The sequence below is a fragment of the Ambystoma mexicanum genome, chromosome 1q, assembly GCF_040938575.1.
Source record: "Ambystoma mexicanum isolate Mex_15411 chromosome 1q, UKY_AmexF1_1, whole genome shotgun sequence".
Lineage (NCBI taxonomy): Eukaryota > Metazoa > Chordata > Amphibia > Caudata > Ambystomatidae > Ambystoma > Ambystoma mexicanum.
In genome coordinates this window covers 102624134-102649131 of record NC_090922.1, presented here as the reverse complement: position 1 = coordinate 102649131, position 24998 = coordinate 102624134, and the positions used below count along the sequence as shown (strand labels likewise).

Below are 24998 nucleotides of genomic sequence, written 5' to 3'. Positions count from 1 at the left end.
AAGCACGTAAAATTGCTGAGCGTACAGCGAAAAGCAGAACATAGGTTTACATCGCAGAACTCCACACAAGGGTTCATTAAGCCTCATTCTACTTACAGTAGACCCCAACAGTTCTCATAATAGACCCGCTGTGAAGCTGGACTAAGCACCACTGTGGTTCACCTAGATCAGGGGTCGGCAACCTTTAGCTTTTCAGTTGTTTTGGACTACAATTCCCATCATCCCCAGCCAGCAGAGTCCGGGGTGAGAGATCATGGGAGTTATGGTCCAAAACCATCTGGAGAGACACAGGGTGCAGATCCCCAGCATAGGTGTTTTTATTGTATTGCAGTAGGTCTGAAAGGATGCTGTTCCTGCAATCACAGGATCTATGTTATTTCTGTGATTCAGCTTTATGCAAAGCGCTGCATGAGTTTATTGGACGCTGCCATCAGGATTCCAGAAATACTTGATCCATGCTTTGCTGCTGTGCTTCTGAGGGAACTCTATAGTGCAGAGGTCTGCAGCCTTTGGCTTTCCAGAGGTTTTGGACTACAACTAAGCAAGCATAGTCCATGCTGAGGAATCATGGGAGTCACAGCCCAAAAGATATTGAGTGCTGTAGGTATAGGAGCTAAATGACATAGAAGCAAAGAACACAATAACATGCTGCTACCTTCCCTGTGCCCATCCCTCACTCTGACTCTCCCATATGTCAGCCTCCCTCATCTTTCCTCTCATTGCCTTGAAGAATCCTTTGAGTGGCTAAATTCTATATTCAGCCAACACATGCAGGTGGAAAAGGAAGTAGTGTCATGGAAATAAAGGTGAGATAAAGGAGGATAGGTAAGGTGGGATTGTGGAGTTTGGTTCGGAGGAGAAACAGGGAAGGTAACCCTTGATAGCAAAAAGAGCAGTACATTGCAAGGGCATCTAAGTATAATGGAGGGAGGTAACATGGAATGAAAGTGGGCAAGTGGAAGAGCTCCTGGTACCCTACCTGCCAACGCAAGAAGAACGATGGCCAGAGACTTCCCCACTGTTTGGAGGACCTTGTGCGCGGTCACACGCAGCCGAGCTTTCAGCAGCACTGCCCGATTAGGAGCCGCAGATTCATCGTCCTCCCCACCTGGGTGACCAAGGCTCCTCCGATCTGGATCTGCAGGGTCCTCTGCCTCTTCCTTGAAAAAAAACAGAAGGGTGAATTGGAGATATCAAAAGATTAAACGTGACCGCAGATAAAGCCTGCCAAGGCAAATCTAGTCCTTCGCTCGCCTGCCCAATGCTCCTTGCAACATTGACCCATCTTTGACCTTGCCCATGCAGTACTATAATATAATGTATCTGCTCTGGGCTTTCTTACTTCATTTAGTGCTTGGTCTCCAGCCCTGGCAGGTTCAATGTCCCGTGCATCCACTACCCTTTCAGTGAAAACCAAAATTGGAAGTCACCCTTGAACCTCCCGGCTTCAGCTCCCTAAGATGAGCACTAGTTCAGTAGATTCTAGTCCATATATCTTGTCAGGAATTTACATATATGAAGCATACCTCTCAAACTTTCGGTTTTTAACCACACATTCGCTATAATCTGTGTTTGCAAGAAACTGTATGTTGGAAGCACCATCATGCAACTACAAGTTAGGATTAGGGAGCATAAAGCAAGTCGCGAAAGTCAAGACATAAGACTACCCCTCGCAGTACACTGGCAAGAGTGCCACTAGATGGATAACAAAAATTATCTCAAGTTCATCGGACTGATGAAGGCCAAATCTGGCATGAGAGGAGGTGACCTGAAACTCAAATGACGGCATATGGAGTCCAGATGCATCTGTTACCTACAATGCGTAAAGAATGGTCTCAACACTGAACGCGAGATGAAGGTCTTTCTATGAATCTGAATAGTGATACTATGTGATTAAGAACTATTACGCCATGACGAGTGGCATTGTATTAAATTAAGATACCAAATGAGACTATACATGGCAAAACATCAACCATGTAACAGAGGTTCTTTTCGGCTATAAATGGTAATCTAATGAAATTATAAATATCCATGTTATGTAGGATGACATTTAACAAAAATTAAAAGATACAAAGAAATACTGGTGCCTAGTGTTGATATCATTTGGTTATTAACTTAGAACCTTCTCACATCAACATATAGTGAAACTATAATTGAATCGAATACTAATTGTGTCCAGGGAAATCATACAGACCACTCAAATGTGCTCAAAGGAGCATAAATGTTAACATTTCGAAACAGAACATTATTGCTCATTGGAAGACAGACATCAAACATTCTTGTACAATGCAGATTACTTGTGTATAGTGGGCATAATTACAGTGCAAAGGTAAATTGTAATCTTTGAAGGAACAAGACAGTGCAAAAGTAAGTTGTAATCTTTGAATAAGCAAGACAGTGGAAGGGACCCTGTGATAATAGTGTGCAGGAACAAAGGCTGGTAAAGGAAGAAAAGGAAAATAAAAAGGATAGGGAAAAATATTCTAAATACAAAATTTCAGATAAAATTATAGCAAACGATTGATCAAAAGATTCTCAACACGTACCCTTATTTAGGAAACATGATCTTGAATTTCTGCAGAACATACCAACAATTGTGGCTGACTAGGCAATTAAATCAAATACTGCCTATTGAGACGGGAGATGGAATACCGATAGTGAATCACACATATTACAGTTGTATTCAAACTGGTGAAATCTAAATTGATTATGTTATCTTTTTGTAATACAAGTCCTTCCTTGGTTTTAAGGAACATGTTTGAGGTTGCCAAACAGTATATTTAATGCCTACCACCTAGTAGAAACCAAATAGACAGTACTGATGGCTGGCTGCGAATATAACTTAATCTGTATTATATGGATAATGCTATTGAAGGAGATGTCTGAAGCCCATATGACTATATAACAAGAGAACTAGTCCAATAGGCTGGCTCTAAATGTGACTTCTGCTGTGTAATCTATGCAATGGTATTGGAGATGAGGTCTGGAGCACCTTGCCGGGGTGGTAGATGGTATTTTGGTAGTAACAATGAAGGTAACCAACACACGTCTTATTTGTGGATATGATTACAAAATAGAGTCACCAGTCCTGCAGTCTCTTTCATTTTCGAGTGCTATTAATCAAGGTTATGAATGCAGCATCGAGAGGGACATCTGCACGTACCAATGTCGTCATTCAAAACCTATGCATACATACAATAAAGAAGCATGCAGAACGACACAGCGAATGGGCAATCAATATCAGGAGGTCGCACGTGACGTCACACGTATGGACCCCAAAGAATAACAAACAAAATGGCGCCAAGCGCATACCACACATGAGAGCCTTGGAACAGAGCCCAATATTGAAAGACAACCGCTAACAAGGTAAGGACTATGTTTTGTATCTCTCCCGACTGGGAATACACACTATTAATGGTTCTATGCTGCAATATTTGGGGGTTTAAAACAAACCTTTTTTGACAATCTCTTAACTGGGATTTAACACATTTGAAGGATTTATGATACACAATCTGGGGGTTTAGGAAACACCCTCAGCAACGCAATAGCGCCATTGAGCAATGTATATAATACAGTGGTGGAGTTCAACAATATGCGCAAGTGTTTATCGCTGCGCTTGAATCAATCTCTATTAACCTTTGGTTATATCTACATCTACGAGACCGGGCAACAGCCCCTGACAATTACAAAGTGCATAATATTAGCGGGTATATGCTTATGGCTTTATAATTCTTGCAGGATCTACTCGATGTGCGCAAGCACGCCCCTGATTTACCAATCCTAACGGGACATGGAAATCCGACCATCGGGTCCTGAGACTAATCACAACAAGTGTGAGCACACCTACAATGACTGTTTAGTGAATCTGGTTCCATTAAGTCTAAGAGTAACCCAATGCTTATGCTTTTGGCCATGTCATTTTGCAGGGAACACCACAGGACGACTTTTGGGGCGTGCCATCGCTATATTTTTTCCTGCGTCTTATGCATGGACATATGGAACTTAAACAGATGAATTACAAGGGGATGACCTAATGGGTGGCACCTCATAAAACCTAATCACCAAAGTAGTAGATTTTTAACAAGCTAAGAGATTAGAGGTGTGAGCTGCACCCGAGTACCATTAAAAGCACAAAAGCCATAGATGAACCTGGCACGGAACATGGAGTGCTTCACACACTTCTCACACCCATCATTGTTTTACTTTGTGTTATCTTTGTCAATATGAATGTATTTAATATTGGAGGGTCTTGGGTTTTCATTTGCTCTTCTTTCCTACTATGACCGAGCACTCCTGCCACCAAAATTGATGGATTTGGTATTTAATTTAATGTTGTTATAATAATTTTTGTAAACAATCACATAATGTGCTTATATATTTTACGACCATGTATCCAACTACAGCCTTGACAACGACCAAGTGTCGAAACACGTGTTGGCTGAAGCAAAAACAAAAATAAATACATAAATCCAAGACAATCTGATGACTCAATGTACTGTACAATGATAAATACGGGGCATTGAGCACACAAACTACTACAGGCAGGCCGCGAATTACCAGCACAATTAACTAATTTACAAAGGAGGCATGTTTATTATTGTACATGTGCAAATCAGTCTTGCTGGAGGTGTACGATGCTTGCAAGTATGCGTTATTTTCGGGATGCGCAAAGCCACAGACTTGCACAGCGGTCAGTCAGCCATGCAGCAACGACTTAAAGTGCAGTCCATCAGCCGGAGCACACCAATTACATGAAAAGCATGACTTGGCCGCTTGGTTTGGGCCTCGTGGCTCGCTGCATCAGAGCCGGGCGTTTGAGACAGGATCTGCAGTTTAAAATGATTCCCAAAAGGCAAGAGAATGTTTATTTTCGACTGCAAATCCTTTCAAGTAAAACTAATCTGACAACGCACGAGATGCGATGAACACTGCACGAAATCCATGCCAACGTCTTGCGCCCATTCCTTTTCATTTGCTGGCAGCACAGAACACGGCGATCCCAGCTATGCTGCCTGTGCGGCCTTAGGCGCCAGGATCCGTACAAAGTACCCATTACCCCTGGAGCAGTGCTGGAAGTGGGCTGGCTTTCCCCAGACACGTCAAAGTCTTTCTTCCGATTGGGAGTGAGTGGCGTGGGGGGTCCTTTAAGCATTTCAAAGTGTCCTTAAAGTCAGATTATTGCAAACGGTATTGTACAAAATTACCTACTCCCAAAAGTTAGACCCCCAAAATTCCGACAGCAATTTTTCGCATATATATGGAGTGCGGGGGTAAAGTGAATACAAAATGTATAGGGGTAAGGTGGGGGTCTTCTCCCCCCACATATATATTAGCGGAAAATTGAAAAAAAGAAAACAGATTTTGGGGGTCGAACTTTTCGTTTCGGTAAAGTCACGTAGATCCATTGGAAACGCCACAGTGAGTGGGTAATTGGGGTGCCTTTTAAGTTTGTGGCAAATCACGCAAGAGTTGTGAATGTCGGGTTATTAGAAACGAGAGGCGTGCATACATGCTGTGTGAAACAGTGACTATAAGCAGGTGATGGCATCATGCATTTTCTTTGACTGTTTCATACAGTTGTACAATCCAGGGGAGAGATTTTTAGTCTCCTTACTTCCCAGGCTGGTAATTGAAGGCTTCTTTTCGGAGTGCAAGAGGCTCAGAATCCACATGCCATTCCTACTCGGCCTGCACCAGAAAATAAGCTGATCTCTAGAAGTTTATATTGCAATTAATGGTTCTATGTTAATTCATCAACAGTCTTTCGATTTAATTTTTTCTGAATTTTTTTCTCTCCAGAAAACAAATCGAAAATTGTATTTTTATTTTTGGGGGGTCCCACTGTTGCATCCCCTATCAAGTTACACCATTCCCTACTCCTCATCCCTTATATACCCTTGCACACACCGCATATGTTTTTCCCGGGGGAAAAAAATGGAGAAAAAAACATCGGAAAAATGACTGCCATACCTACCCATTTAATTTCTGGGAAGTGAATGCACTCAGTGATGGGAATGCTGGCAACAAATGGGACAGAAGAGTGACAATCATCAGGCTAAAGGTTCCATGTTTTAATATCCCCGCAAAAATGTCACCAGACAAGAATATCGCCAGATTTTTGCGTGGGATATTAAGCCATGGAAAATGCGGGGGACACGACCGGAACACCCAACATTTTTTTTTATGGTTCTCATTCCTCCTGGAACTTCTGGTCCCATTGACCCCATAAATGATCCCCACTAATATTATCGCCGATGGCCTTACCCTACGTCTATATATATATGGCGATATTATTGGTGGAGATAATATTACCCGATAGCCAGGCCAAAGTGCAGAGAATGGGAGAGAAACACGTTCATTTGCTCCAAAAAAAGACTTCGCAAATTAGGCTTTGTCGGAGCAGCAAGAGAAATTGTGATATGAGCAGCAGACCTACTTGGAAACACTCCCAAAGCACAGGCAGAATTCCGTGAAAACTTGAAAAAACACATTCGTTTGTTCCAAAACGAGGCACCTTCCACAGCACGAGGATGAGCGATGTGTTGTCACACTGACGTCGCAAAGTACTTAACTGCCACGAAGACGCAGAGGTAGTCCGGACAGACACTGCGTTGCACAATCAGGCAGCACACTTCTCATTAGGGCAATTATAGCTGAGCGGTAAGTATGCAGATTACACGTTAGTGTTCGTTGCCATTCGTGATGTGCCCGTCAGGCATGCGCTATGCTCGAGTTAGGGTTTTTGGATGGGCGAGTCACCACAGAGAAGCAGGACGCATTCATTCAGTTTAGTAACCCTTTCAGAATGACGCATGCATGGTCAGTTTGTATTTCATTGAGCTATCCCCCGAGCAGGTGTGGTTCTGCACAATAGAGCAATGTAGTTTAGTTAACACAGAAAATGTCCACATTTATTTATTTATTCGTTGGGTATTTCTAATGCGCTTATGCACACGTGTTTCAATAGCATTTTCCTTCTGGGATTTGAAACTAGAGATGGGGAGGCAAGCAAGCTTCTGTAATTTTTCCTTTAAAAAAAACAAACAAATGCAGATGGCTGCATACCAGCTAAATTCAGGCCCACCACAAATATACCCTTCGGAACCAATATTCTTGAAAGATAACCTTATCCCACATTCAACACTGCACTGAAAGCAGCAATCGCCTCCTGTAAAACTGTAAATCTGGCTTTCGTCCTACTAGAGGAACCAAGACTAAAGGAGACGATGACAAACCTCCTCCAAAGCCTGGACGACAAACACCCCCAGCTGCTCTCTTTCTAGTCAGTCCCTCAGACATATACGACACTCCATCGGCTCCAGGACTACTCACACAATGGTGGATTGGCTCAGGAAAGTTTCATATGCTCTCCTTCAGCCAGATCCTACCAGGTCAAGCTGGGACAGTTCGTATCCTCCCCACCATGCAGAGTCCTGCAAGGCTCAGTCATCTCACCGTGCCTCTAATTACCCACCGCCTTCTAAGACGACTCCTTTCCAATTCAATGATATGCCGATGATCACCGAATCCTCATCTGGCTGGCCCATATGCCAGTGAATTAGATGATAGAAAGCAGCCTTCGCCTTGATGGTGGTAAAACTAAGATTGTATTGTGCCAGCCCGAGCCCCCGAACACCCCTACAAGAAGGTACGACTTTCCTCCCAATCTTACTGTAGGAGAGACACTCAATGGTTAAGCAAGAAGGCAGGAGATATGCCACCAGGCTCCCTCGTAGAAGTGAGTAAGGAAAGGAAAGCAATGATGAACTGGTTACTACCAGCGGTAACAGAACAGCTTTCCCTCTCCTTACCTCCAGAGTGGTGAGTATACCTGATGGGTGGTGACCGAATACAGGAAACGGAGTTTCAACACCCTGGCAGACGATGGATTGGAGGCTACGGGTGCCAGGAGTGGGGACCAATTAAGTGTTGGATCAGTGTCCAAAGTGCAACCGTTCTCCAAGCAGACATAGCCCCAACCAGATGACTAATTAGAATCCAAAAAGGAAATGAAGTTCAGAGTTCCTTCCCAAAATCCAGTCCAAAAGACCAAAATCCTAAGCACAACCCGAAAGGAGTCCAGGAAAGCCGGGCAGAGGTCAAAATCAGACAAGCACCATAAGCATGAAGCGCAAAGAAAAGGGACAATCCAAATGGACCGCGCCAAGGTTTGAATCCGAAGGTTCTGGAGCAGGCAGACAATGGAGCTTGTGGTAAGACTGCCAGTTGTAGAGTGGCGCTCTACGCTCACTAAAGGGGGGTCTCCTTCCTCTGCCCTGAGTTGCTGGTATCGCTGAGCTGTGCCATTTAAAGAGAGCGCGTACAGTATGAAGTCCGCCCCATAGGATACTGGGGATTCTGGTTCAGATGTCACCTGCCCCGCCTCCCCCAAGTACCAAGGCAAACGCCAACCACACCATGACACATTGTTTGGTCAAATCATTGACATGCTACTCACCTTTCCTTGGCCAGCTACTATGTGAGCACACACTCTCCCTTCAACATGGCTAGAAATCTTCATCTAAAACAAGTCATTGGAACCAGAGATCAACGCAATCCGCAAAAGGCAAACTTCCATCTCCACCTCTTGAGAAACACCACTCCCCTGCTGGCGCAGGAACAGAAATCCGACCTGGTAAGATTGCTGGGTTTTCTCACTTAGACCTCTGTAACAGCCTACAAACAGTGTGCCCCCCTACCCCGAAAAAAATGGTCAAGAGACTCCAAATGGTCCAGAACCATGTTGTTAGAATCAGGGGTCAAGTCCTCAAAAATAAAAAAAAAGTGGGCGGGACATAATGACCTACCAATTGAGTGTTGTATCACCAGAAATGAGCATATAAAGGTGCCCTCTGAATAAAGGGGGGGGGACTCAGTCCAACCGCATGTACCCTCGACCTGAGCCCTGATAAGAATCATCCTGGATCTAGGGCTAGTTCATATCCCCCACCCAGACATCCCTTCCACGGCTCTCAGCAGGCAACAGAACAAACTTTAAATGTCTACACCCCATTGACATTTTCCACTTATCCAGCTGGATTCCTGAATGAATGACACTCCACTTCTTTCTGAGTGCCACCACCTGAGGCCCGTGTGCAGAAGCAAACCGAGGGAAGCAGGACAGAAAGATTTCCTGAACGTGAGGCCAGATCGAAGACACCCGTATTGCAGAGGAGTGTGGATCCCAAGAGTGCCTGGAGCAGTAGTAACAGAAAGTAGAAGTTGCGAATTGGGAGCCGCCCGCAACTGCTGTGATTTCAGAGCCGGTAAAGGACGCTCTGCACTCCAATTCACAGAAACTCCTCGATGGTAACTTTAACCAGCTAATTTAACACTCTCGTAGCAGTAGAAGTGAGCAAACATTATTCGCTGTTGCGCGAAGTCTTTCAACAACAGCAATGGCATCACACGCATGTTTAGAAGTTAAAGTGCTTGCGTAAGAAATAAAGCCTTTCTTTCCCATTGTTACTTTTAAAAGTGTACCGGAGTGGTCGCGTGTCTCATATCAAGAGGGAGCACGTTTATAATAATCACTCATACGGTAGAAGCAAACTTTCCTGAATTCTTACACGTATATCTCCATCAGAGAAAGGTTGCGTGTAAGTAATTGTGATTCCCGATCCACGCTGAAGCAGAACTCTATATGAATAAGGGAACGCAAGACTTACAATCAAAATTCATCATCAAAGAGAGGTTTGCATGTACCCAATTACGTCTCTGAAGTGAAAGCCAACACTTGTAACATTTAGAACAAATACAAAGTAGTTGCTGAAAACATAAGAACAAGTATTACCCAAGTCAGCAGACTGATCCCTTCTAAAGTAAAACCTGCCCTAGTTAAGTCTTAAACACCGTTATTTTGAAGTTGTTTAAACTGTGATCAATCCAGAGTCCTCTGATACAAGGGTGACAACGTTATCCAAGGTTGCAAAGGGGCAATACAGCTTTGGGGTAACTACTGGAAACAAGAAGGTGTACATGAAGCTGGGGAAGGGAGTTGGGTACTTGTTACAATAGTTAATCAACAATCAGTAAAGCTGAAACTGGTGAAGCTGAAAGAGAGAAGCAGTCTAGAAGCTGAGATGGATTCTAATGGTAGTAGCTGTCAGACAGACAGAAGAGGCAAAGAGGCTGCCTTTTGTAATGGTACAGGAAAGAAGAGTGCCTTGACTATCTGCAGAGGTTGAGGAGTCTTGTCTAAAATTGCCATCATTTCTTGAAGCATCGAGTAACAGTAGAACCAGTAGAACGCTCGTGGTCTACAACATTGTCAAATACACATAAAACTACAATCAGTTGTCTGCCCAACATTACTGACCCCTCAAAAAAGGTACAGAGGAGCAAAATTGTGAAGGGATTTAAAGACATTCAAAAGGAAGTTCAAGAGCAGGCAGGGGTGGAAAGGAAGCCATTGAAGTGATGCGAGAGCAGGGAAAACCGATTCCAGAGATGGAAGAGAGAAGGAAGATGCAAGAGTTGTAGAGGAGGAAGATGAGAAGTCAGAAGGCGAAGAAGAAAAGTGGAGCAGTAGAAGAGGCGAGATAAAACAAGAGGAGACAAGTAGTTTCATAGCAGAAAGAAAGAAAAAGGTCCATCTTTCCGAAGGTTGAAAAGATAAAAGTAACAAACGAGAAAGTGCAGAAATGTGAGCAGAAAAGGTAAGGGAAGAATCAATGTATTCAGCAAGATTGTGAGCAGAAGTTTGCGACAGATCCTCTGTCTTGGAAGAGCTATGATAAAGGAATGGTTAGACATCCAGGACTGGATGGCAAGGATGCAAGATGAGATGGTCTCAAGGATAGCAGTTGTGAAAGATGAGGAAAAAATAAAAACATTGTTGTGCCATCAACATAGTAGTGGTGGGATTGACCGAAAAACGTGATAATAGAAGCAAGTGCGATAGTGTACAAAGAAAAGAAAAGGGAGCCAAAGACAGAATCGGAGGTACTCCATGTTGATTGAGGAAGGTAGAGGCAGCATCTCCAGAGACAGAATAAGTACGATTACAGAGATCGGAGCAGAAACAGTAAAGAACAGAGTTTTTAAAACCAAGAGAAGCAAGTGATGTGAAATGATGAGAGTTGTCAATAGTAGCAATGGCTGCTGAGAAAGTAGCAGGAGAGAAGAATGTTTGGCATAATGAGCCGACAGAAGTGAGTTGGTAACAGAAAGGAGTGCAGTCTCAGTAGAGTAACAAGAGTGAAAGCCAGATTTGAAGTGAGGAAGTCGAGAGCGGAGATTAATATAGGTAGAGACCTGAGAGTAGACAATCAGCTCAAGAAGCTTAGAAAGATTGTGACAGAGAGATGGGTCTGAAATTGGAGGGAAGAGAAGAATCAAGAGTAGTATTCCTGAGAATGTGAATAATCTCAGCATGCTTAAATGATGAAGGAACAATGGATGAAGTAAGGGAAGTACTAAACAGAAAAGTGAGGTAGTGTAGGAGGAGTGTGAAGACCTTAGGAACTAAAGGGGATCGGTAGGAGAAGGAGTGGGATGGGCATGTGACAGAAGGGTAGCAGCATCAGCACAGAACAGAGGGAGACAGGACGACAGAGAGAGATGGGCAGGAGGGGAAGAGGAAAGAGGGCAAGAGGGCGAGCGTTAGATTATGAAAGAGCGCAAGAGAGTAACTTTAGAAGATAAATAGAAGGCCGGATCATAGGCAGATTAAGATGAGGTTAAGGCAGGGCGTGGGATGTATTCGAAGGCCGCAAACCAACGAAACTAAAGCGCCATGTGAAAAAGGCCTACCTGTCATTTCCAAAGGAAAGGCAGCATTTTAATTCACAAAGGCAGAAGAAATTCAAAGATCCCTTTCACATGATTAACAGGATTTTTAAACACCGACACCAAAAACGGCTTTGCATGTGTGTTTGTAAGTTAAAGCAAGACATGAGAAAAATGTTCCCCTGCCAACGTAAAGATAGCAGGGAAAAGACATGGTGTGTGTGTGTTGACAAAATTATATTAACCTTCACATGCGAAATACCGGAAAACATTTGAAAAGAAAATCCTACTTTGTTGCCATGAAAAGTTCCTGAAGGCCCGAGGCAGATGTGGGTGTCTTTCTGTGGTGGAAATACAGAGAAAGCTAAAACAAAAATGTAATCCAAGTGCAGATTGGAAAAGCACATCACATTGTGGGCTGAGAAATCAATGCAGCAATTTTTTTCACTGAAACGGTCACCCATCAAAAAGGGGTGCACTGTGACCATCCAGACCTACTTTTCAGCAGAAAAAAAACAGCAAGTAATTAAAAGTGTATTTTGTTGACTGAAAGAAACAGCCCTGCACTTTCGGAGCAAAAGCAAAGTGAACTTTGATCAGTAAAACACACTGTGTGTCAGAGAATAAAGGGTGATGTTAGAAACTGCAGTGTGGGAGTTCATTTCAGGCAAGGATAATGGGCACAGTTCACAAGTGGCTTCCCCCACAGCCAGCCTGGTTTGTGCATCCCAGATGTGTACAACTGCAATCAAATGTGGCTGCTAAGAGGTGTTGAAAACAGACTTTCCCTAGACATCCTGTCTCTGAAGGCAGTTCCGAGCAGGAAGATGGCCTGGCTGGTGCATGACTGGAATGTAGGGGCGAGCTGTGAACACAGGGGCTATAATCAAGGTGGAACACTGGAGAAAGAAATACAGAAAAATAAAAGCTTTTCAGGTCAAATGGTGCTCCCCTTCAGATAAGAGGACAGGATTCCAGATGTCTACAGTGGGGGATCTCTGTGTTGGATCCCCCTTTACGATCTGCACCCTACACCTCAAACAGAGAATAAAAACATTGGCCCAGAGAGGCAAATGGCGCTATAGACAGGAGGCCTCCAATTTGCAAATCCCAAAGATGTTCTATTCATTTTAAAGGAATATTATCATCTAGGCCTTTTTCTTAGCAACCATAAGTTGTACTTTTGTACTTTTGAAATAAAATTCATTCACCTGCGACTCCGGGAATTGTAATGTCAAGCTAGCATGTGTTCCTGGCTGTTTTTAACATGTCCCAAATGTGAGGAATATGGGTTATAAATTGCATGTTCCTATTATGCTTTGTGTAAAAACTGTGGAAAATTGCCAAACGGACATGTAAAACGGTGCAGACCTGACTGTTTATTAAATTCCCCACGATTAGCTGAAGTGGAATATATATATATCTCTTACGGTAGTTACTAGTAAATCACAACATTTTTGACACATAACTAGATTTTTGCCAACATATGACATGAGAACAAAAGGGGATTTCAAATGGAAGTTAGCATATGCCTATCCAATCCTTAGAGAGAGGCTGGATTTGGGAGGAGAGAGAAGGGTAACTGTCTAATCCTATTTGCGAGAACTCTTGCAGGGTACTCCCCAGGATTGTAAACGTAATGGTGTCATCACTGCTATATAAAGTGGATGCAATGAGAGGGAGAGAGCTGCTAAAATAACAATCATGAAAGGAGCTGCTAAAACATAATGTCTGATATCCACAAGGAACCCCTAAAAGGAGATGTTGCAGAGATTGCCTCGGGGTGTTACTGTCTATGACTGGGAATGCTTAAACGCTGACTAGCTCCTATGGTGGAGTGCTGGGGCACACCCTTGAGAGTGGAGTGACCAGAGCCTGCCCCATCTTTCCAGAGGGTCCTGCAATGCAGCTGGCTGTCCTGAACTTTAAACAGAGGTTTTCAATGTAATTAGATTTGAGCCCTTTGCAACCAAAACGTAGGAAACCTGCTTGCCTTAAATCCTTTCCCTTTATAGTGAGCAGGAGGTGAGGGGCACAACTGTGTAGATCCTTAGCCTTTTTAACTAAAAAAGTATTAATTTTATTAATTCCTGTTGGCCGAACACTACAGAGTGATTTTCGTTCAAAATCACAATTAACAAAGCTCATTCCCGGTGTGCTGGAAAACTATAGACTGTAATGTAATTGAGTGATCCTATTTTTCCTGTTAACCCTGACTTCTTTTAGGAAGAGGAGTGCCTTTATTCCTAAATGGAAAAAAAAAAAATCATCCCCATTTTACCATCCACCTTCCCCAACACAGGCCTTGAAGTGGGGTCTGAAATCCAAAATTCTCAAATCACCTCCATTATTGCTGTCCAGCTTCCCCAGCACAGGCCTTTAAGTGGAGAATGGTCTGAAATCCCAAATTCTTAAATAATCCCAATGTTTCTGTCTTACTTCCCCAACAAAGTAAAGGGGAGGGGGTCTGAAAAACCAAACCGATAGCCTTTTAAGTGTGCTGGAAAACGAAATTACACAGCATTACATTTGTAATTGATTTTGTCCACTGACCAGCGCTAATTATTTCTTGAATTGAAATTGAGAAACTACTCTGATTTGTGTTTTCCCCCCAATTAAATTGTGTAACAAGAAGTTAATTGTGAGCCACAAAGAAGGTGGAGTGTGAAATTTGTGTGGTTTCTACTACCTATAATTTAAATAAATAAAAATATATTTCCTGTATCCCAGCCTGCTTCTTGGCTCATTGGTAGCTCAGGGGGAGGGATCCAAGGGGCATGATATGAGGCTGAAATAAGGCTGATTAAAATAACTGACATTAACTGTTCATTGGGGAGAGAAGGAACTCTCTGTGGTGAGGGTGGCCTGTCAATAAACCATTACAATGGTCAGGGGAAGGAGGGGGTGAGAATACAAGTCAAGGTCTGAAAAATACACTGAGGGTGAGAAGATCAATGTAGTAATGTTGTTTAGCGGTGAAGAGAGCAGAGTAATAGATGGTATGGAGAGAAGAGAGAAGCAGAGTTGGTAGGAGAAGGCACAGAGAGCCTGAAGAGGCGATTTTAAAAGCCACCACTCCAGGAATATTGCAGATTGTGTGGGATCAAGAAGAGTGACGGGACTACTTCAAGAGACTACTTTGAACATTGGCAATATATTGATTAGATGCCCTGACCATTTAAAAGAAGCACCAGTCATTACGTTTTTAGTAGAGACCATTTGGCAGTGTGGTGATTTCTACGTTCAATAAGTGCATTAAAAGGGAATTGGGTGGCACGCGGGGTGAAAGGGTGATGATCCCTGCATCTCTAAGTTAAAGGGCTGGCTGGTGGGGTTGGTGCCACAATTAAGGAAGAAAATGAGAGAATGCGTGAGCTCCAGGCTTTAGAAAAAAGACCTTGGCTTCTAGCAGCCCATTTGGCTGGGGCTGCCAGGGGACTTAAAATAGCACCCTTCCTGTGCCAAGCCATCCCCACGACCATCCTGCCACCCACTTAAAGCCCTATATATAGCTTTCTCGCCTGGAATTCCAATCTACCTTTTTACACTTTCTCTCTGTCCGCGTTAGGCAGGTCTTACTCCTCGTCACCAGCCTCCTTTTCACGGGCTTGTCTGGCTGTTCTCCGGCCATCGGGACACACTTTCCTGTGATGTTCTGCATTTGAGCGGTGGACTTCCCATACAGTAGAAATACTGACGTTTTCATAGAAACACCGTCCATTTAGCAGACAAGCTAAAACGCAGCTATGGGTAATTAAATGCGAAAATGCAGTGCCAAGATTGTAGAAAAGGTGAACATTTAGAAGAGGTAACGGCCATTTAGTAGAAACACTGACAACGGAGAAAGGCACAAATCATTGAGCAGACATCTGCTATTTGGCGGGAGCACTCGCCAATTTGAATACATAGCCATGAAACATGAAGTAGAACCATTGGGCATTTAGAAGCAGCACGGACCAATTGGCAGAATCTCTAAAAAGTGTGTAGACAATTCAGTTCATAAAGTGCTCCCCCGTTGGGTAAATGCACTGAACATTTTAAATAAACACAGACTATTCGAAAGAAGCACTATTTACAAGACGCAATGGCCACTAAAACATACATTTCTCGACTACAAAATGTAGTACATGTTCCTTAACAAGCAGGGGTATTTGAGATGGTGGCGGGGGGCGAGGGGCGGGCTGGTGCTCTCATTCCCACGTGCAAGGCATTTGGGCTACGGCAGTTAAGGTGTTAATCTGGAAATGTTTTCTCCAGGCTAATTATCACAGAGCCGTACCAGCTGGAGCCTGGAATTCGTGCATTCCGAGCGTCCCCAGATGTGTACCCGGCCTTGTGCCAGCCTTACTCTGCCAGTATAGCTAGAAAGCAATCCTTCACCAGCATGCCTCGCTGTCAGACCGAGGACTTCGGCCAGAGGTAGTGGGGGGCCAGCGGGGGGGGGGGGCATTTGTAATTACACTGGCGCCCCTGAAATGCGCTGGGGTTGGGGCACAGCCTACCCCATCAGGCAGTTATGCCCCACGTGCCGTTTAAAGGCACCAGCCTATTGGGACATCTAAACTCGTCCCTAGAGGGCCATCGCTGCCCCAGACCTTGGCACTCCACATCTACCACTGCTTCCTCATTTTCTGCCCTCTCCACTCAAGGCTGGCAGCTGACCACTTACCAGGAGTGGGGGAGAAGACACTCGTTTCTTTGGCATCGCTCACCCATCTGCAGCCAATTAATGCATTGTTCTAGCACTTTTTAAAGAACATGACGTCAACAGCCCCATAATATGTTGAAAGTCTTCATAAGCCCTTGGAGGCGCATCGGTTCCTTCACAGATGTGGCCTGTGGTTTTCCTCCCGCTAGGTCTTTCTCCTTATAAAGCAGTCTCTTGGAGATTGCCAAGACACCCCGGGCTGCAGCAGTGGTCGGTATATACCAGCCAAGTTCAAAAACGACCCAACGATGAGACCTTTGGGATCCCCGATTGGCATTCATCGTCTGGAGCCTCAGTTTCATTTCAGAAAAGGGGAGCACGCTCTTTCTTGAAACCCAAAAGAAAGTTCTATTCCTACACTCAGGAGCAGAGCGACTTGTAGTTAAGCAGGCCTGGGTGCTTTGCTCACTACACACTGGGAGGCAGAGCGCATGGTTTGCAGGAGATATGCCACAGCCGCACTGCACTTGAACTGGGCGGGTGAGAAACCGCCTACCAGGGAAGAGGGCCGGGAGACTGCAAGGGCTGTGAGCAAGGCAGTCAACTTCAGTCGTCCTCGAATCGGCTCCCGACACACCAGCCGTTCTGAGGCTCTGAGAAGTGACTGACTGTGGAAGAGCTCTACGGACCTTTCAACAGCACTGCCATGTCCCTGCTTCAGCCCCAACCCTGTTGACCGTTTATGGGCCACTGATCAAGGACGTCATTTCACCAAAATGCCAGGGGTAGCGGAAGTGACATTACACAACCCTTGACCTCTCATGACATCACCAGAAGTGATGGCATTTGACTCCCACCCCAAAGTGAAATCACGGGAAGCGATGGAACACAACCTTTCACCCCTTGACAAAACAGGAAGTGGCATCAAATAGCATTGCTCCGAAGTATACTACGAAGTATATGGTAATGATATCATAGTAATGTGATATACATTTCATACAAGAATGGACCACCATATGCATCAGTAATATCAGAGTGTATAGGCCCATTGTGAGGAGTTCGACCGTCCGCACGGGGAGAGTGCGCTCGCCTGGGCTTTTTGATAAAATAAAGGATGGTAGATCAACCTCTGAGGACTGCGTGAGGCAATTCCGCACACAGTCCATCTGCTTCCTGGACAAAATGCATAGTCACATGTACTCCGGAAAGACACAGCCTACAGTGCCGTCTTCCCCGGTCATATTCAGCTGGAATGTGACAGCCGTCTCAAGGAGGGGGAAGGCGCACTTTCCTCCAGCATGGGCAGCCTAATTTAAATATCAAAGGCCCCATGGATCTGCTTTCTTTTGTCCTCCGGCTGGTGGCAGTGCATACTAATGAGAGATAATTGAAGCAAGCCTTGGTTGCCGGAATAGACAACAGGAAAGTCGAGGCTTACACCCCTTTGGTATGCAATGTGTCAACTTGAAGCTAGTTCCCACCCCTCTGCTTGAAAGGCAGTGAAATGCAATGTCTGGTTCCACTATTTACAATAGGCAAACCCCTGCAGAGCTGACCCCTTTCAGAGGGGTGAAGTATGTGGTTTTTGGGAGACAGGAAGTCTGCTCCCGTAACAAACTTCAAGGGAACCCTGCGCTTTAGTCAAGAGTCACAGAGGGCTCAGTTAACCAGAGAGACACTTTGATCTACAACAGACAGAACCTTCATGGAAGAGAGTCTAAGACTGCGAACAATAGCACAAGTGTCTTGTGGCAGAGTCACAGAGGGCTCAGTTAACCAGAGAGACACTTTGATCTACAACAGACAGGGAGATGGGTGGGATATATGTTGTCACCCCCTTGTCTGTCTTGTTGCAGAGCACTCTGGTCCTGGCCTCATGCATAACAGAAGATTGCTGGTGGGGACCCAGGATTCGTTCATTCGGATGGGCTTAGCCTGCACCAATCAGTGGGGCCTATTTGGCTTTAGAAGAGGGCTGAACCCCTCACTTGGCAGATCATCTGAAGACTTCAAAAGGAGTAAGAAGAGGGACTCATTTGGACTGAAGGTACTGTCTCCCTTAGATCATCCGCCAGTGAAGGAAGGTCAGGAGTTCCAAGAGGGAAGGAAGATCCCTCCGCAAAATATCTCCCAGGGAACAGAGGGGGATACCAGACTCAGAGGACCCGTCCAGCAGCTCCAGAACCGGTACCCAGCCAGCACACAGCAAGCCCTGCTAGGTTCTGCCAGCAAGCTTCCTAGGTGGGAAGTGCCGGAGAGTCTCTGAACAAAAGACAAGGTTGGTGCTTGCAATCACTCTCCTGAGATTTGGGGCATCCGCTTTGAAAGGACACAAGCCCTGCGAAGAAGCTAGGAGGAGTGCCACACACGCATCATCCAGCATCCATCTTTTAAGGACATTTTTGAGACAGTCAGGCCGCATCCGTCAGCACTGCCGACTGTTGCCACGCCACAGTCACCAGGTCCGTCCAAGACACCACAACTAGAATTCTAGATCCGTCAACCAGCACAGAGGCCACAATTATTGGCCCTGAGCCGCCACAACGGACAGCCTGCAGACACTATCCAGCCTTGCTGGTCAAACTGCCTGCCGCTTGTACTCGCAGCTGTCTCCTGCCACTAACTCTGCCCCCGAGCTGCAAAGCGCCCTGGAACTGCCTTGATGTGGTCAAGCACCAAGAACTTCTTCAGAACCTGGTACATTGTGTTTCTGCCCCCCTGGTCCTTCTCGGAAGTCCCCTAAAGACAGTTATGACCCTTGCCCCCTTGGTGTTGAAACCAAATAATCTTGAACAGTAAGACTAATTACTTTACCAACTACCCTCCTGTCAGTATCCAGAGTGCATCCCTTTCCATCGTGAAACTGTCTGTCCTCTGTGCTCCTTTACAGGGTGGGTTGTATTTTGTAGTGTGCTAGAACTGTCAGTTGTAGTTCTAATAAAGTAGATATTTTTATACAACCTTAATTGGACAGTCCTTTTTATCATTGGGTAATAATTGTATTTTCCCTTTGTTGCAATAACTAACGATCCGCGACTTTGCGAAGATAAGCCTGACATTCAGTCCGCGTTACCAAAAATTGGACAAGGAGGTTTTATAATTCACTTGTATTCCAATCTGTTCTTATCCCTTCTGGTGTGCTTGAGGTGTGGGGTTGATTGATGGTTTAGAAACCGATATATATCCCTGGACCACTGTTGCTCGGGAAGTCGATTCGTCACACCCATATTACGAAATTGCTGTGAATGTAATCAGATGTCCAAGGCCAAATGATAATGATTGTGTTATTATATAGCACTTACGCTTGAGCACTTTATATAGAACAAATATACATACAATATCACCCAATTTGTGTTGGTACTCAATTCATCAACCTCAGAAAGATGAAAGGATGAATTGGCCTTGCGGGATTCGAACCTGCAGACCACACACACATCGCAGAAACGAGCGCTCAACCCACTGAGCTATTTTACCAGCTATAGTTATCTTACGGACTATAGTAAAATAACCAATTACATGTCTGAATGTAGTCAAAGTCAGAAAGCAAATTACACTCTGTAGTGGGCCATTAAACTGGTAACTGAGATTTAACAGCAGGCCAGTTCATCTGCAGGTCTGGTGCAAAGTTGGCCACATGTCAAGCCTGCGTGGATCTACTCTTCAGGCTTCAGAGGTTGGCAAAATGCATACTATTGTGAGGGTTTCAAAACTGTGTATTAAAGAATTTAGAGTAGCAGAGGGAAAGCAGCGCACTCACACAGCATCCCGTAGTCTGGGCACTCGTTACCTCATACATGCAAACAAACACCCTGAACAGTATGCCATGGAGATAGGAAAGATATACTGTAGAGGAGCAGGTGGACACATCATTCCTATCACCCGCCCCCTCACCTCCATCATACTGGAACAGCTGGAGAAGAGCCTTATATGGGACAGCAGGTTTTGTCCCAATACCGCATCTAGTGTATGAGATACGATATGCACTCAGACAACAGTATCGAATGTGCCCCCGCACTGAGAGGGTGGAAGGATATCTGCACACACCATTGGACATTGAACAGCTATAAGTGAAATCTGAGGAGAGCAGAGAGGTGCCATGAATGGAAGACACGAAAATGCACTGAAACAATATGCAAATAAAGTATAAAGATGTAACAAAGTGATGAGAGAAACATGTAATCAAAGACGAAGAAATCATATGCATCAAAGAAATAAGTGAGGAGAGATGAATTTAATGTATATACGCAGAAACGCAAGGTAGCTGAGACATATAGCAGCTTGCTGCAGAAGAAATTCTAACGTGGCTAAGGCGCTCATGAGAAAAAGATGGACGTCTGACTTGTGTTGAAACCAATTAAGCTACCTTAGAGACAGACCAGGGCTGCAGAGGTAGTAGATGCTGGAAAAACAGCTTTGTGTGAAGAACATAGATGAGTCAATCGGCCTGGGATCAAGAATGCCACTTCAAGGAATAATTGCAAAGCACAAAGTGAGTCAAGAGGCTAAGCCATGCTCGTAAGACACATTTCTCCTAGATTAAGCAAAGAAGAAAACATCTGCAAGCGCCAAGTATTGGACAATCAAAGATGCAAAAAGCATATGCAAGGTGGAGTGAGCAAGTCTCCAGAGGCCAAGGGGAGTAATTACACCCAGCTTAATTAAATCAAAAAGTAGTAAATAAAATGACAACATTGACAAAATCGTGGTCTCCTCACACATGACCCAGAAATTGAAAACAAGGGCTATTCATTAAGCTCCAGATGAAGATAATGGTGTACTTACATTCCCTTGAAAGTTCCAGAACAGGATGCAAGGTCAACTATAAAGAAGCAGCCTTAGCTTTGGGCCTGACCGATGACAAATGGACTAATTGGGCAAGTGGGTAGTAGTCTGACGTTGCTCTCTGCACCAGAGATTAATTTTGCTTACGTGCTGCTAACAAGCCAAAAGTCCAAGGTTGAGAGAGAATTCCAACCAATCAGAGGGTCCATATAGCAACATGCTATACAATGCTGCAAAGGCCAACCTGCTGCTGTTATTCTGCTATAATCTGTATTATACGTATTTAGAGGTGTTTCAAGGCATACCCATTAAGGGGCATACAGTGATATTACGAATACTTATGATATATAGGTATATAAGTTCCCTTAATATCCCTCCCTTGAATAGTCTTTGCAGCTTGCCACTCAGAATAACATCATAGATGACGCACATTGAGGTATAAAACCTTGTATAATCCAAACTGAAGTGTGAGTGCGTTCACTACAGTTTGTTGTTCGCAAGATTGCCCTACTTTATTTGAGCTGACAATGTAGTACTATGCCATATTCTTTGAGTCCGTCTGGTTATTTGGTTCTGAGAACATTATGGGTAATTCCATCTAGCGCAGGAGACGCTTCAAAGTGTGAGAGGACAACACGTTACAACAAAGTATTCATTGTGGCTAAATGAATTCAAGGGCCTCTCTTCATGTGCTATGTCAAACATTTATACAATGTACACAAGCTTTTAGGAACAAGGATTTTGTCAAGTGACCGAGGACACAGAGATGGAATGTCTTGTGATGATCGCAACAGACAACGGCAGAAAAAAAAAAGATTAGAACTGCAACTTGCGAAAAAAAAGTAAAATACATAGCCCGAAATTGATGCTTATTCGACTCCAAATGCTTTTTGGATGTTTTTGTCTGCATTGTGAATTTGAGGTGAACAGACCAAATCAGTGACTCACCCCCTGAAGTGTGCCAGAAATACACCTTTAGCGAGTCTAGGAAAGATTGTATATAATTCCAGAAAGACAAATTATTTGTTATCCCTATTCTTTCTTATTTAGGGTCACTGCTCAAAGTGTTACACTTGTGCAACCCCCTGTTTTTATTTTTAATTTTTTTAGTGGCCTGAACAAGAAAGCCAGCCACTCCAGAAACAAAGAGCCACATGGTGCTGGCAACAGCTCTGGAGCTTCCATTTCGTTTAGGGCTAGTAAGGGAAACTTCGTGGGTTGCACGTGCGACCCCTGGTGATCCCCAAATGACATCCCTGCCACGGATGAGCTCATCTCTGCACACCGAGGCCTGCTATGTTATATGTGGGCGCAAATCAAATTATTTCAAGCAAACATTTCATTGTGTATCTACTTCCCATTAGAGAGTGTCAGAGTTGTAGCTTGCTTTGTTTGGCCAAAACAATGTGAGTATAGGTTATCCCGTTCAAACTAAAATGTCACAGCGTGGATTACGCTAAAAACTGCAATAAATGGTAGAGATTTGTTGAACGCACACGGTTGTTCTGGTCTCTGCCAGAATTTGGGACTGCGGTCGCCATCCCACATCTTTTGCTCTGAGGATTGATCGCTCGTGATCAAACCGAATACAAAAGGTATTACTTACTGGCCCTACTGATACCATTAGGATGGAGCTCGCAATAGAGTAGATGGACTGAGGTACTCGCGAGCACAGCGACGGCGTGTCCCTTTTATGAGTGAATGGGTGAACATTGTTTTTTCTGATACTTCATTCACTGGATACTTGGCAAAGCATTGCTGGTGAATAGGATTTCTTTCTTAGAAACAGAAGAAATTCACACATCAGTGTGCAGTGAGTGGTATTCAAACGTTTTCCAAATATATTGTTGCCGCCCCCTCCGTCAGATGCCATAGCTGCTTATATTTTCTTGTGAAAGCAGTCACTGTACTCCCTTTTGGTAGAGCTTCGCCCCCCTCCCTTGCCCCGACACCCTTCGGTCCCCCGTAAGTGGGCCAGTCTCACAGTTTGAAGACCACTGGAAGGGCTGAGACATGTACGTACTAGGTAGTGTACAATGATTTGGTCGTGTAAGCTCACATATACTGTGATTACTGATAGTTGTATACTGTGATTCCCTACAATGTATATTATTTGGTTTCAGATGTTCCCCCTCCCCTTTTTTCTGTGTTCTTTCTCTCGCTCTTCTTACCTTCTCTATTTGGTAGATATGTGCATTACATCGTAGATGCTTGCCGGGGTAGGGTTTTATTTATTCATGTTGTTTTAAACTTTGGGGGCTTTTAGGTATATCTGTGCAAGTTGTTGTTTTCTAGTTGTTCAGGTTTATTGCAAATTTTGAATATTATTATTGGTTGACAGACTGGGATTTTCAAATGAAGTAAAGTAGATTTATATTCATGTTGTTGACATTTGAAAGGAATTTACCACATCTCGTTAAGTATTGCGTTAATAAGATTTATTGTGTGTTTACAGTGCTTCGTGCCAGATTCCTCCAGCTTCAAAGAGCCGTAGTAGCACCACCTCCCTCACTCTCTCTATATTTATATTTTATTGAGATTTATATAGGGCTTTCCCCGAAACACTGCACAAATGATTTACAGAATATGCTGCAAACAATGCTAAGATAAAAAATATAATAACTGAATTATGAGATAATTAGATTGATAGAATAGAAGAAAAATTCGCTTCTAGATGAGAATGGAGGATAAAGAGATGGAGAAGAGCGAATGTCAGGAGGCAAAGAATTCCGTAGTGATTGGGCGAGTAGAGAGAAAGAATGGACCGAGAGGGGGCACAGCGAGGTTTAGGCGAGGTGATCAGGCAGATATGCTGTGACTGGAGAGAGGGAGACCGGGAATAGGAGATAGGGAGGGGCTAGCCCGTGATAGCACTTAAAGACAGTGGAAAGGAAGCCGAGAGTCATAATGAAGATAAATGCTCAACCGGGATGGGAAGATGGATGAGCAGGGACATAGAGGAAAAAAGAAGACGGACGGCAGAGTAATAGACTGAGCTGTGCTCTAGCACCTTGACGCACCTCCTCTTGTGCTAAATAGAATTACCAATAAAAATCTCAGGCCAAATACCCAGACAGACTCAAAAACTATGGCAAAGTACTACTTTATTCTCAATTTAATAAAGCAGGGCAACCTGGCAGACAGACACACACACACACCCCACCCCCTACGTGGCAAACTGTAAAACCTATTGACAGGAGGGATTGGTTAGGGGAACATATCTACTTATAGAATACGTATTGGTTAGCATTTCATTGGCTGCCCCTCATCTTTAGGACACGCCTTGCACTACCTCTAAATACTCATGATACCGATTATAGCGGACAAACTGGCAGCAGATTGGTCTATGTATCATTGTATAGCAGGTTGCCCCATAGACCCACTGATTGGTTGGCATTCCGACCCAACCTTGGACTTTCGGCTCGGCAAGCAGTATGTAATCAAACCGAAACCCAGGTGCTTCAGTCACGTCAGATTACTCCCCACTTTCCCATCATCTGTTATCAGTCCAACCATAAACCAAAGTTTACCGTCTGTAGTTCACCTTGTAGTCTTGCCTATGTTCTGGGACATTCAAGGGACTACAAGCACATCACTATCTTCATCCACAGCTTAATGAATAGCCCTTGTTTTTTTACTTCTGCCTCACGTTTGAAGAGTCCACAAATGTGTAAATTTCGACCTCCCGTTTACTGCTATTTGATTCCATTATGCTGGGTGTTTTTGATCCTTTGGCCTCTAGAGACTTGCTCACTCCATCCTGTAGGAGCCTTATCCATTGTTAATTGTCCAATACTGCATATTTACACTTATTGGTCAACAAGTTACTTTATCTTCT

General features: G+C 44.1%; 1 protein-coding gene across 5 annotated transcripts in view; it reads right to left on the bottom strand.

The window, feature by feature from the left end:
• PIEZO1 (piezo type mechanosensitive ion channel component 1 (Er blood group)) overlaps positions 1 to 24998 on the bottom strand; it is a 960480-nt gene that overhangs the window by 496688 nt on the left and 438794 nt on the right. For all 5 annotated transcript variants that reach the window (XM_069635852.1, XM_069635881.1, XM_069635891.1 and 2 more), the window contains exon 7: positions 980 to 1160. In XM_069635852.1, the coding sequence (XP_069491953.1) occupies positions 980 to 1160 (181 nt within the window). The remainder of the gene's footprint in view (positions 1 to 979; positions 1161 to 24998) is intronic.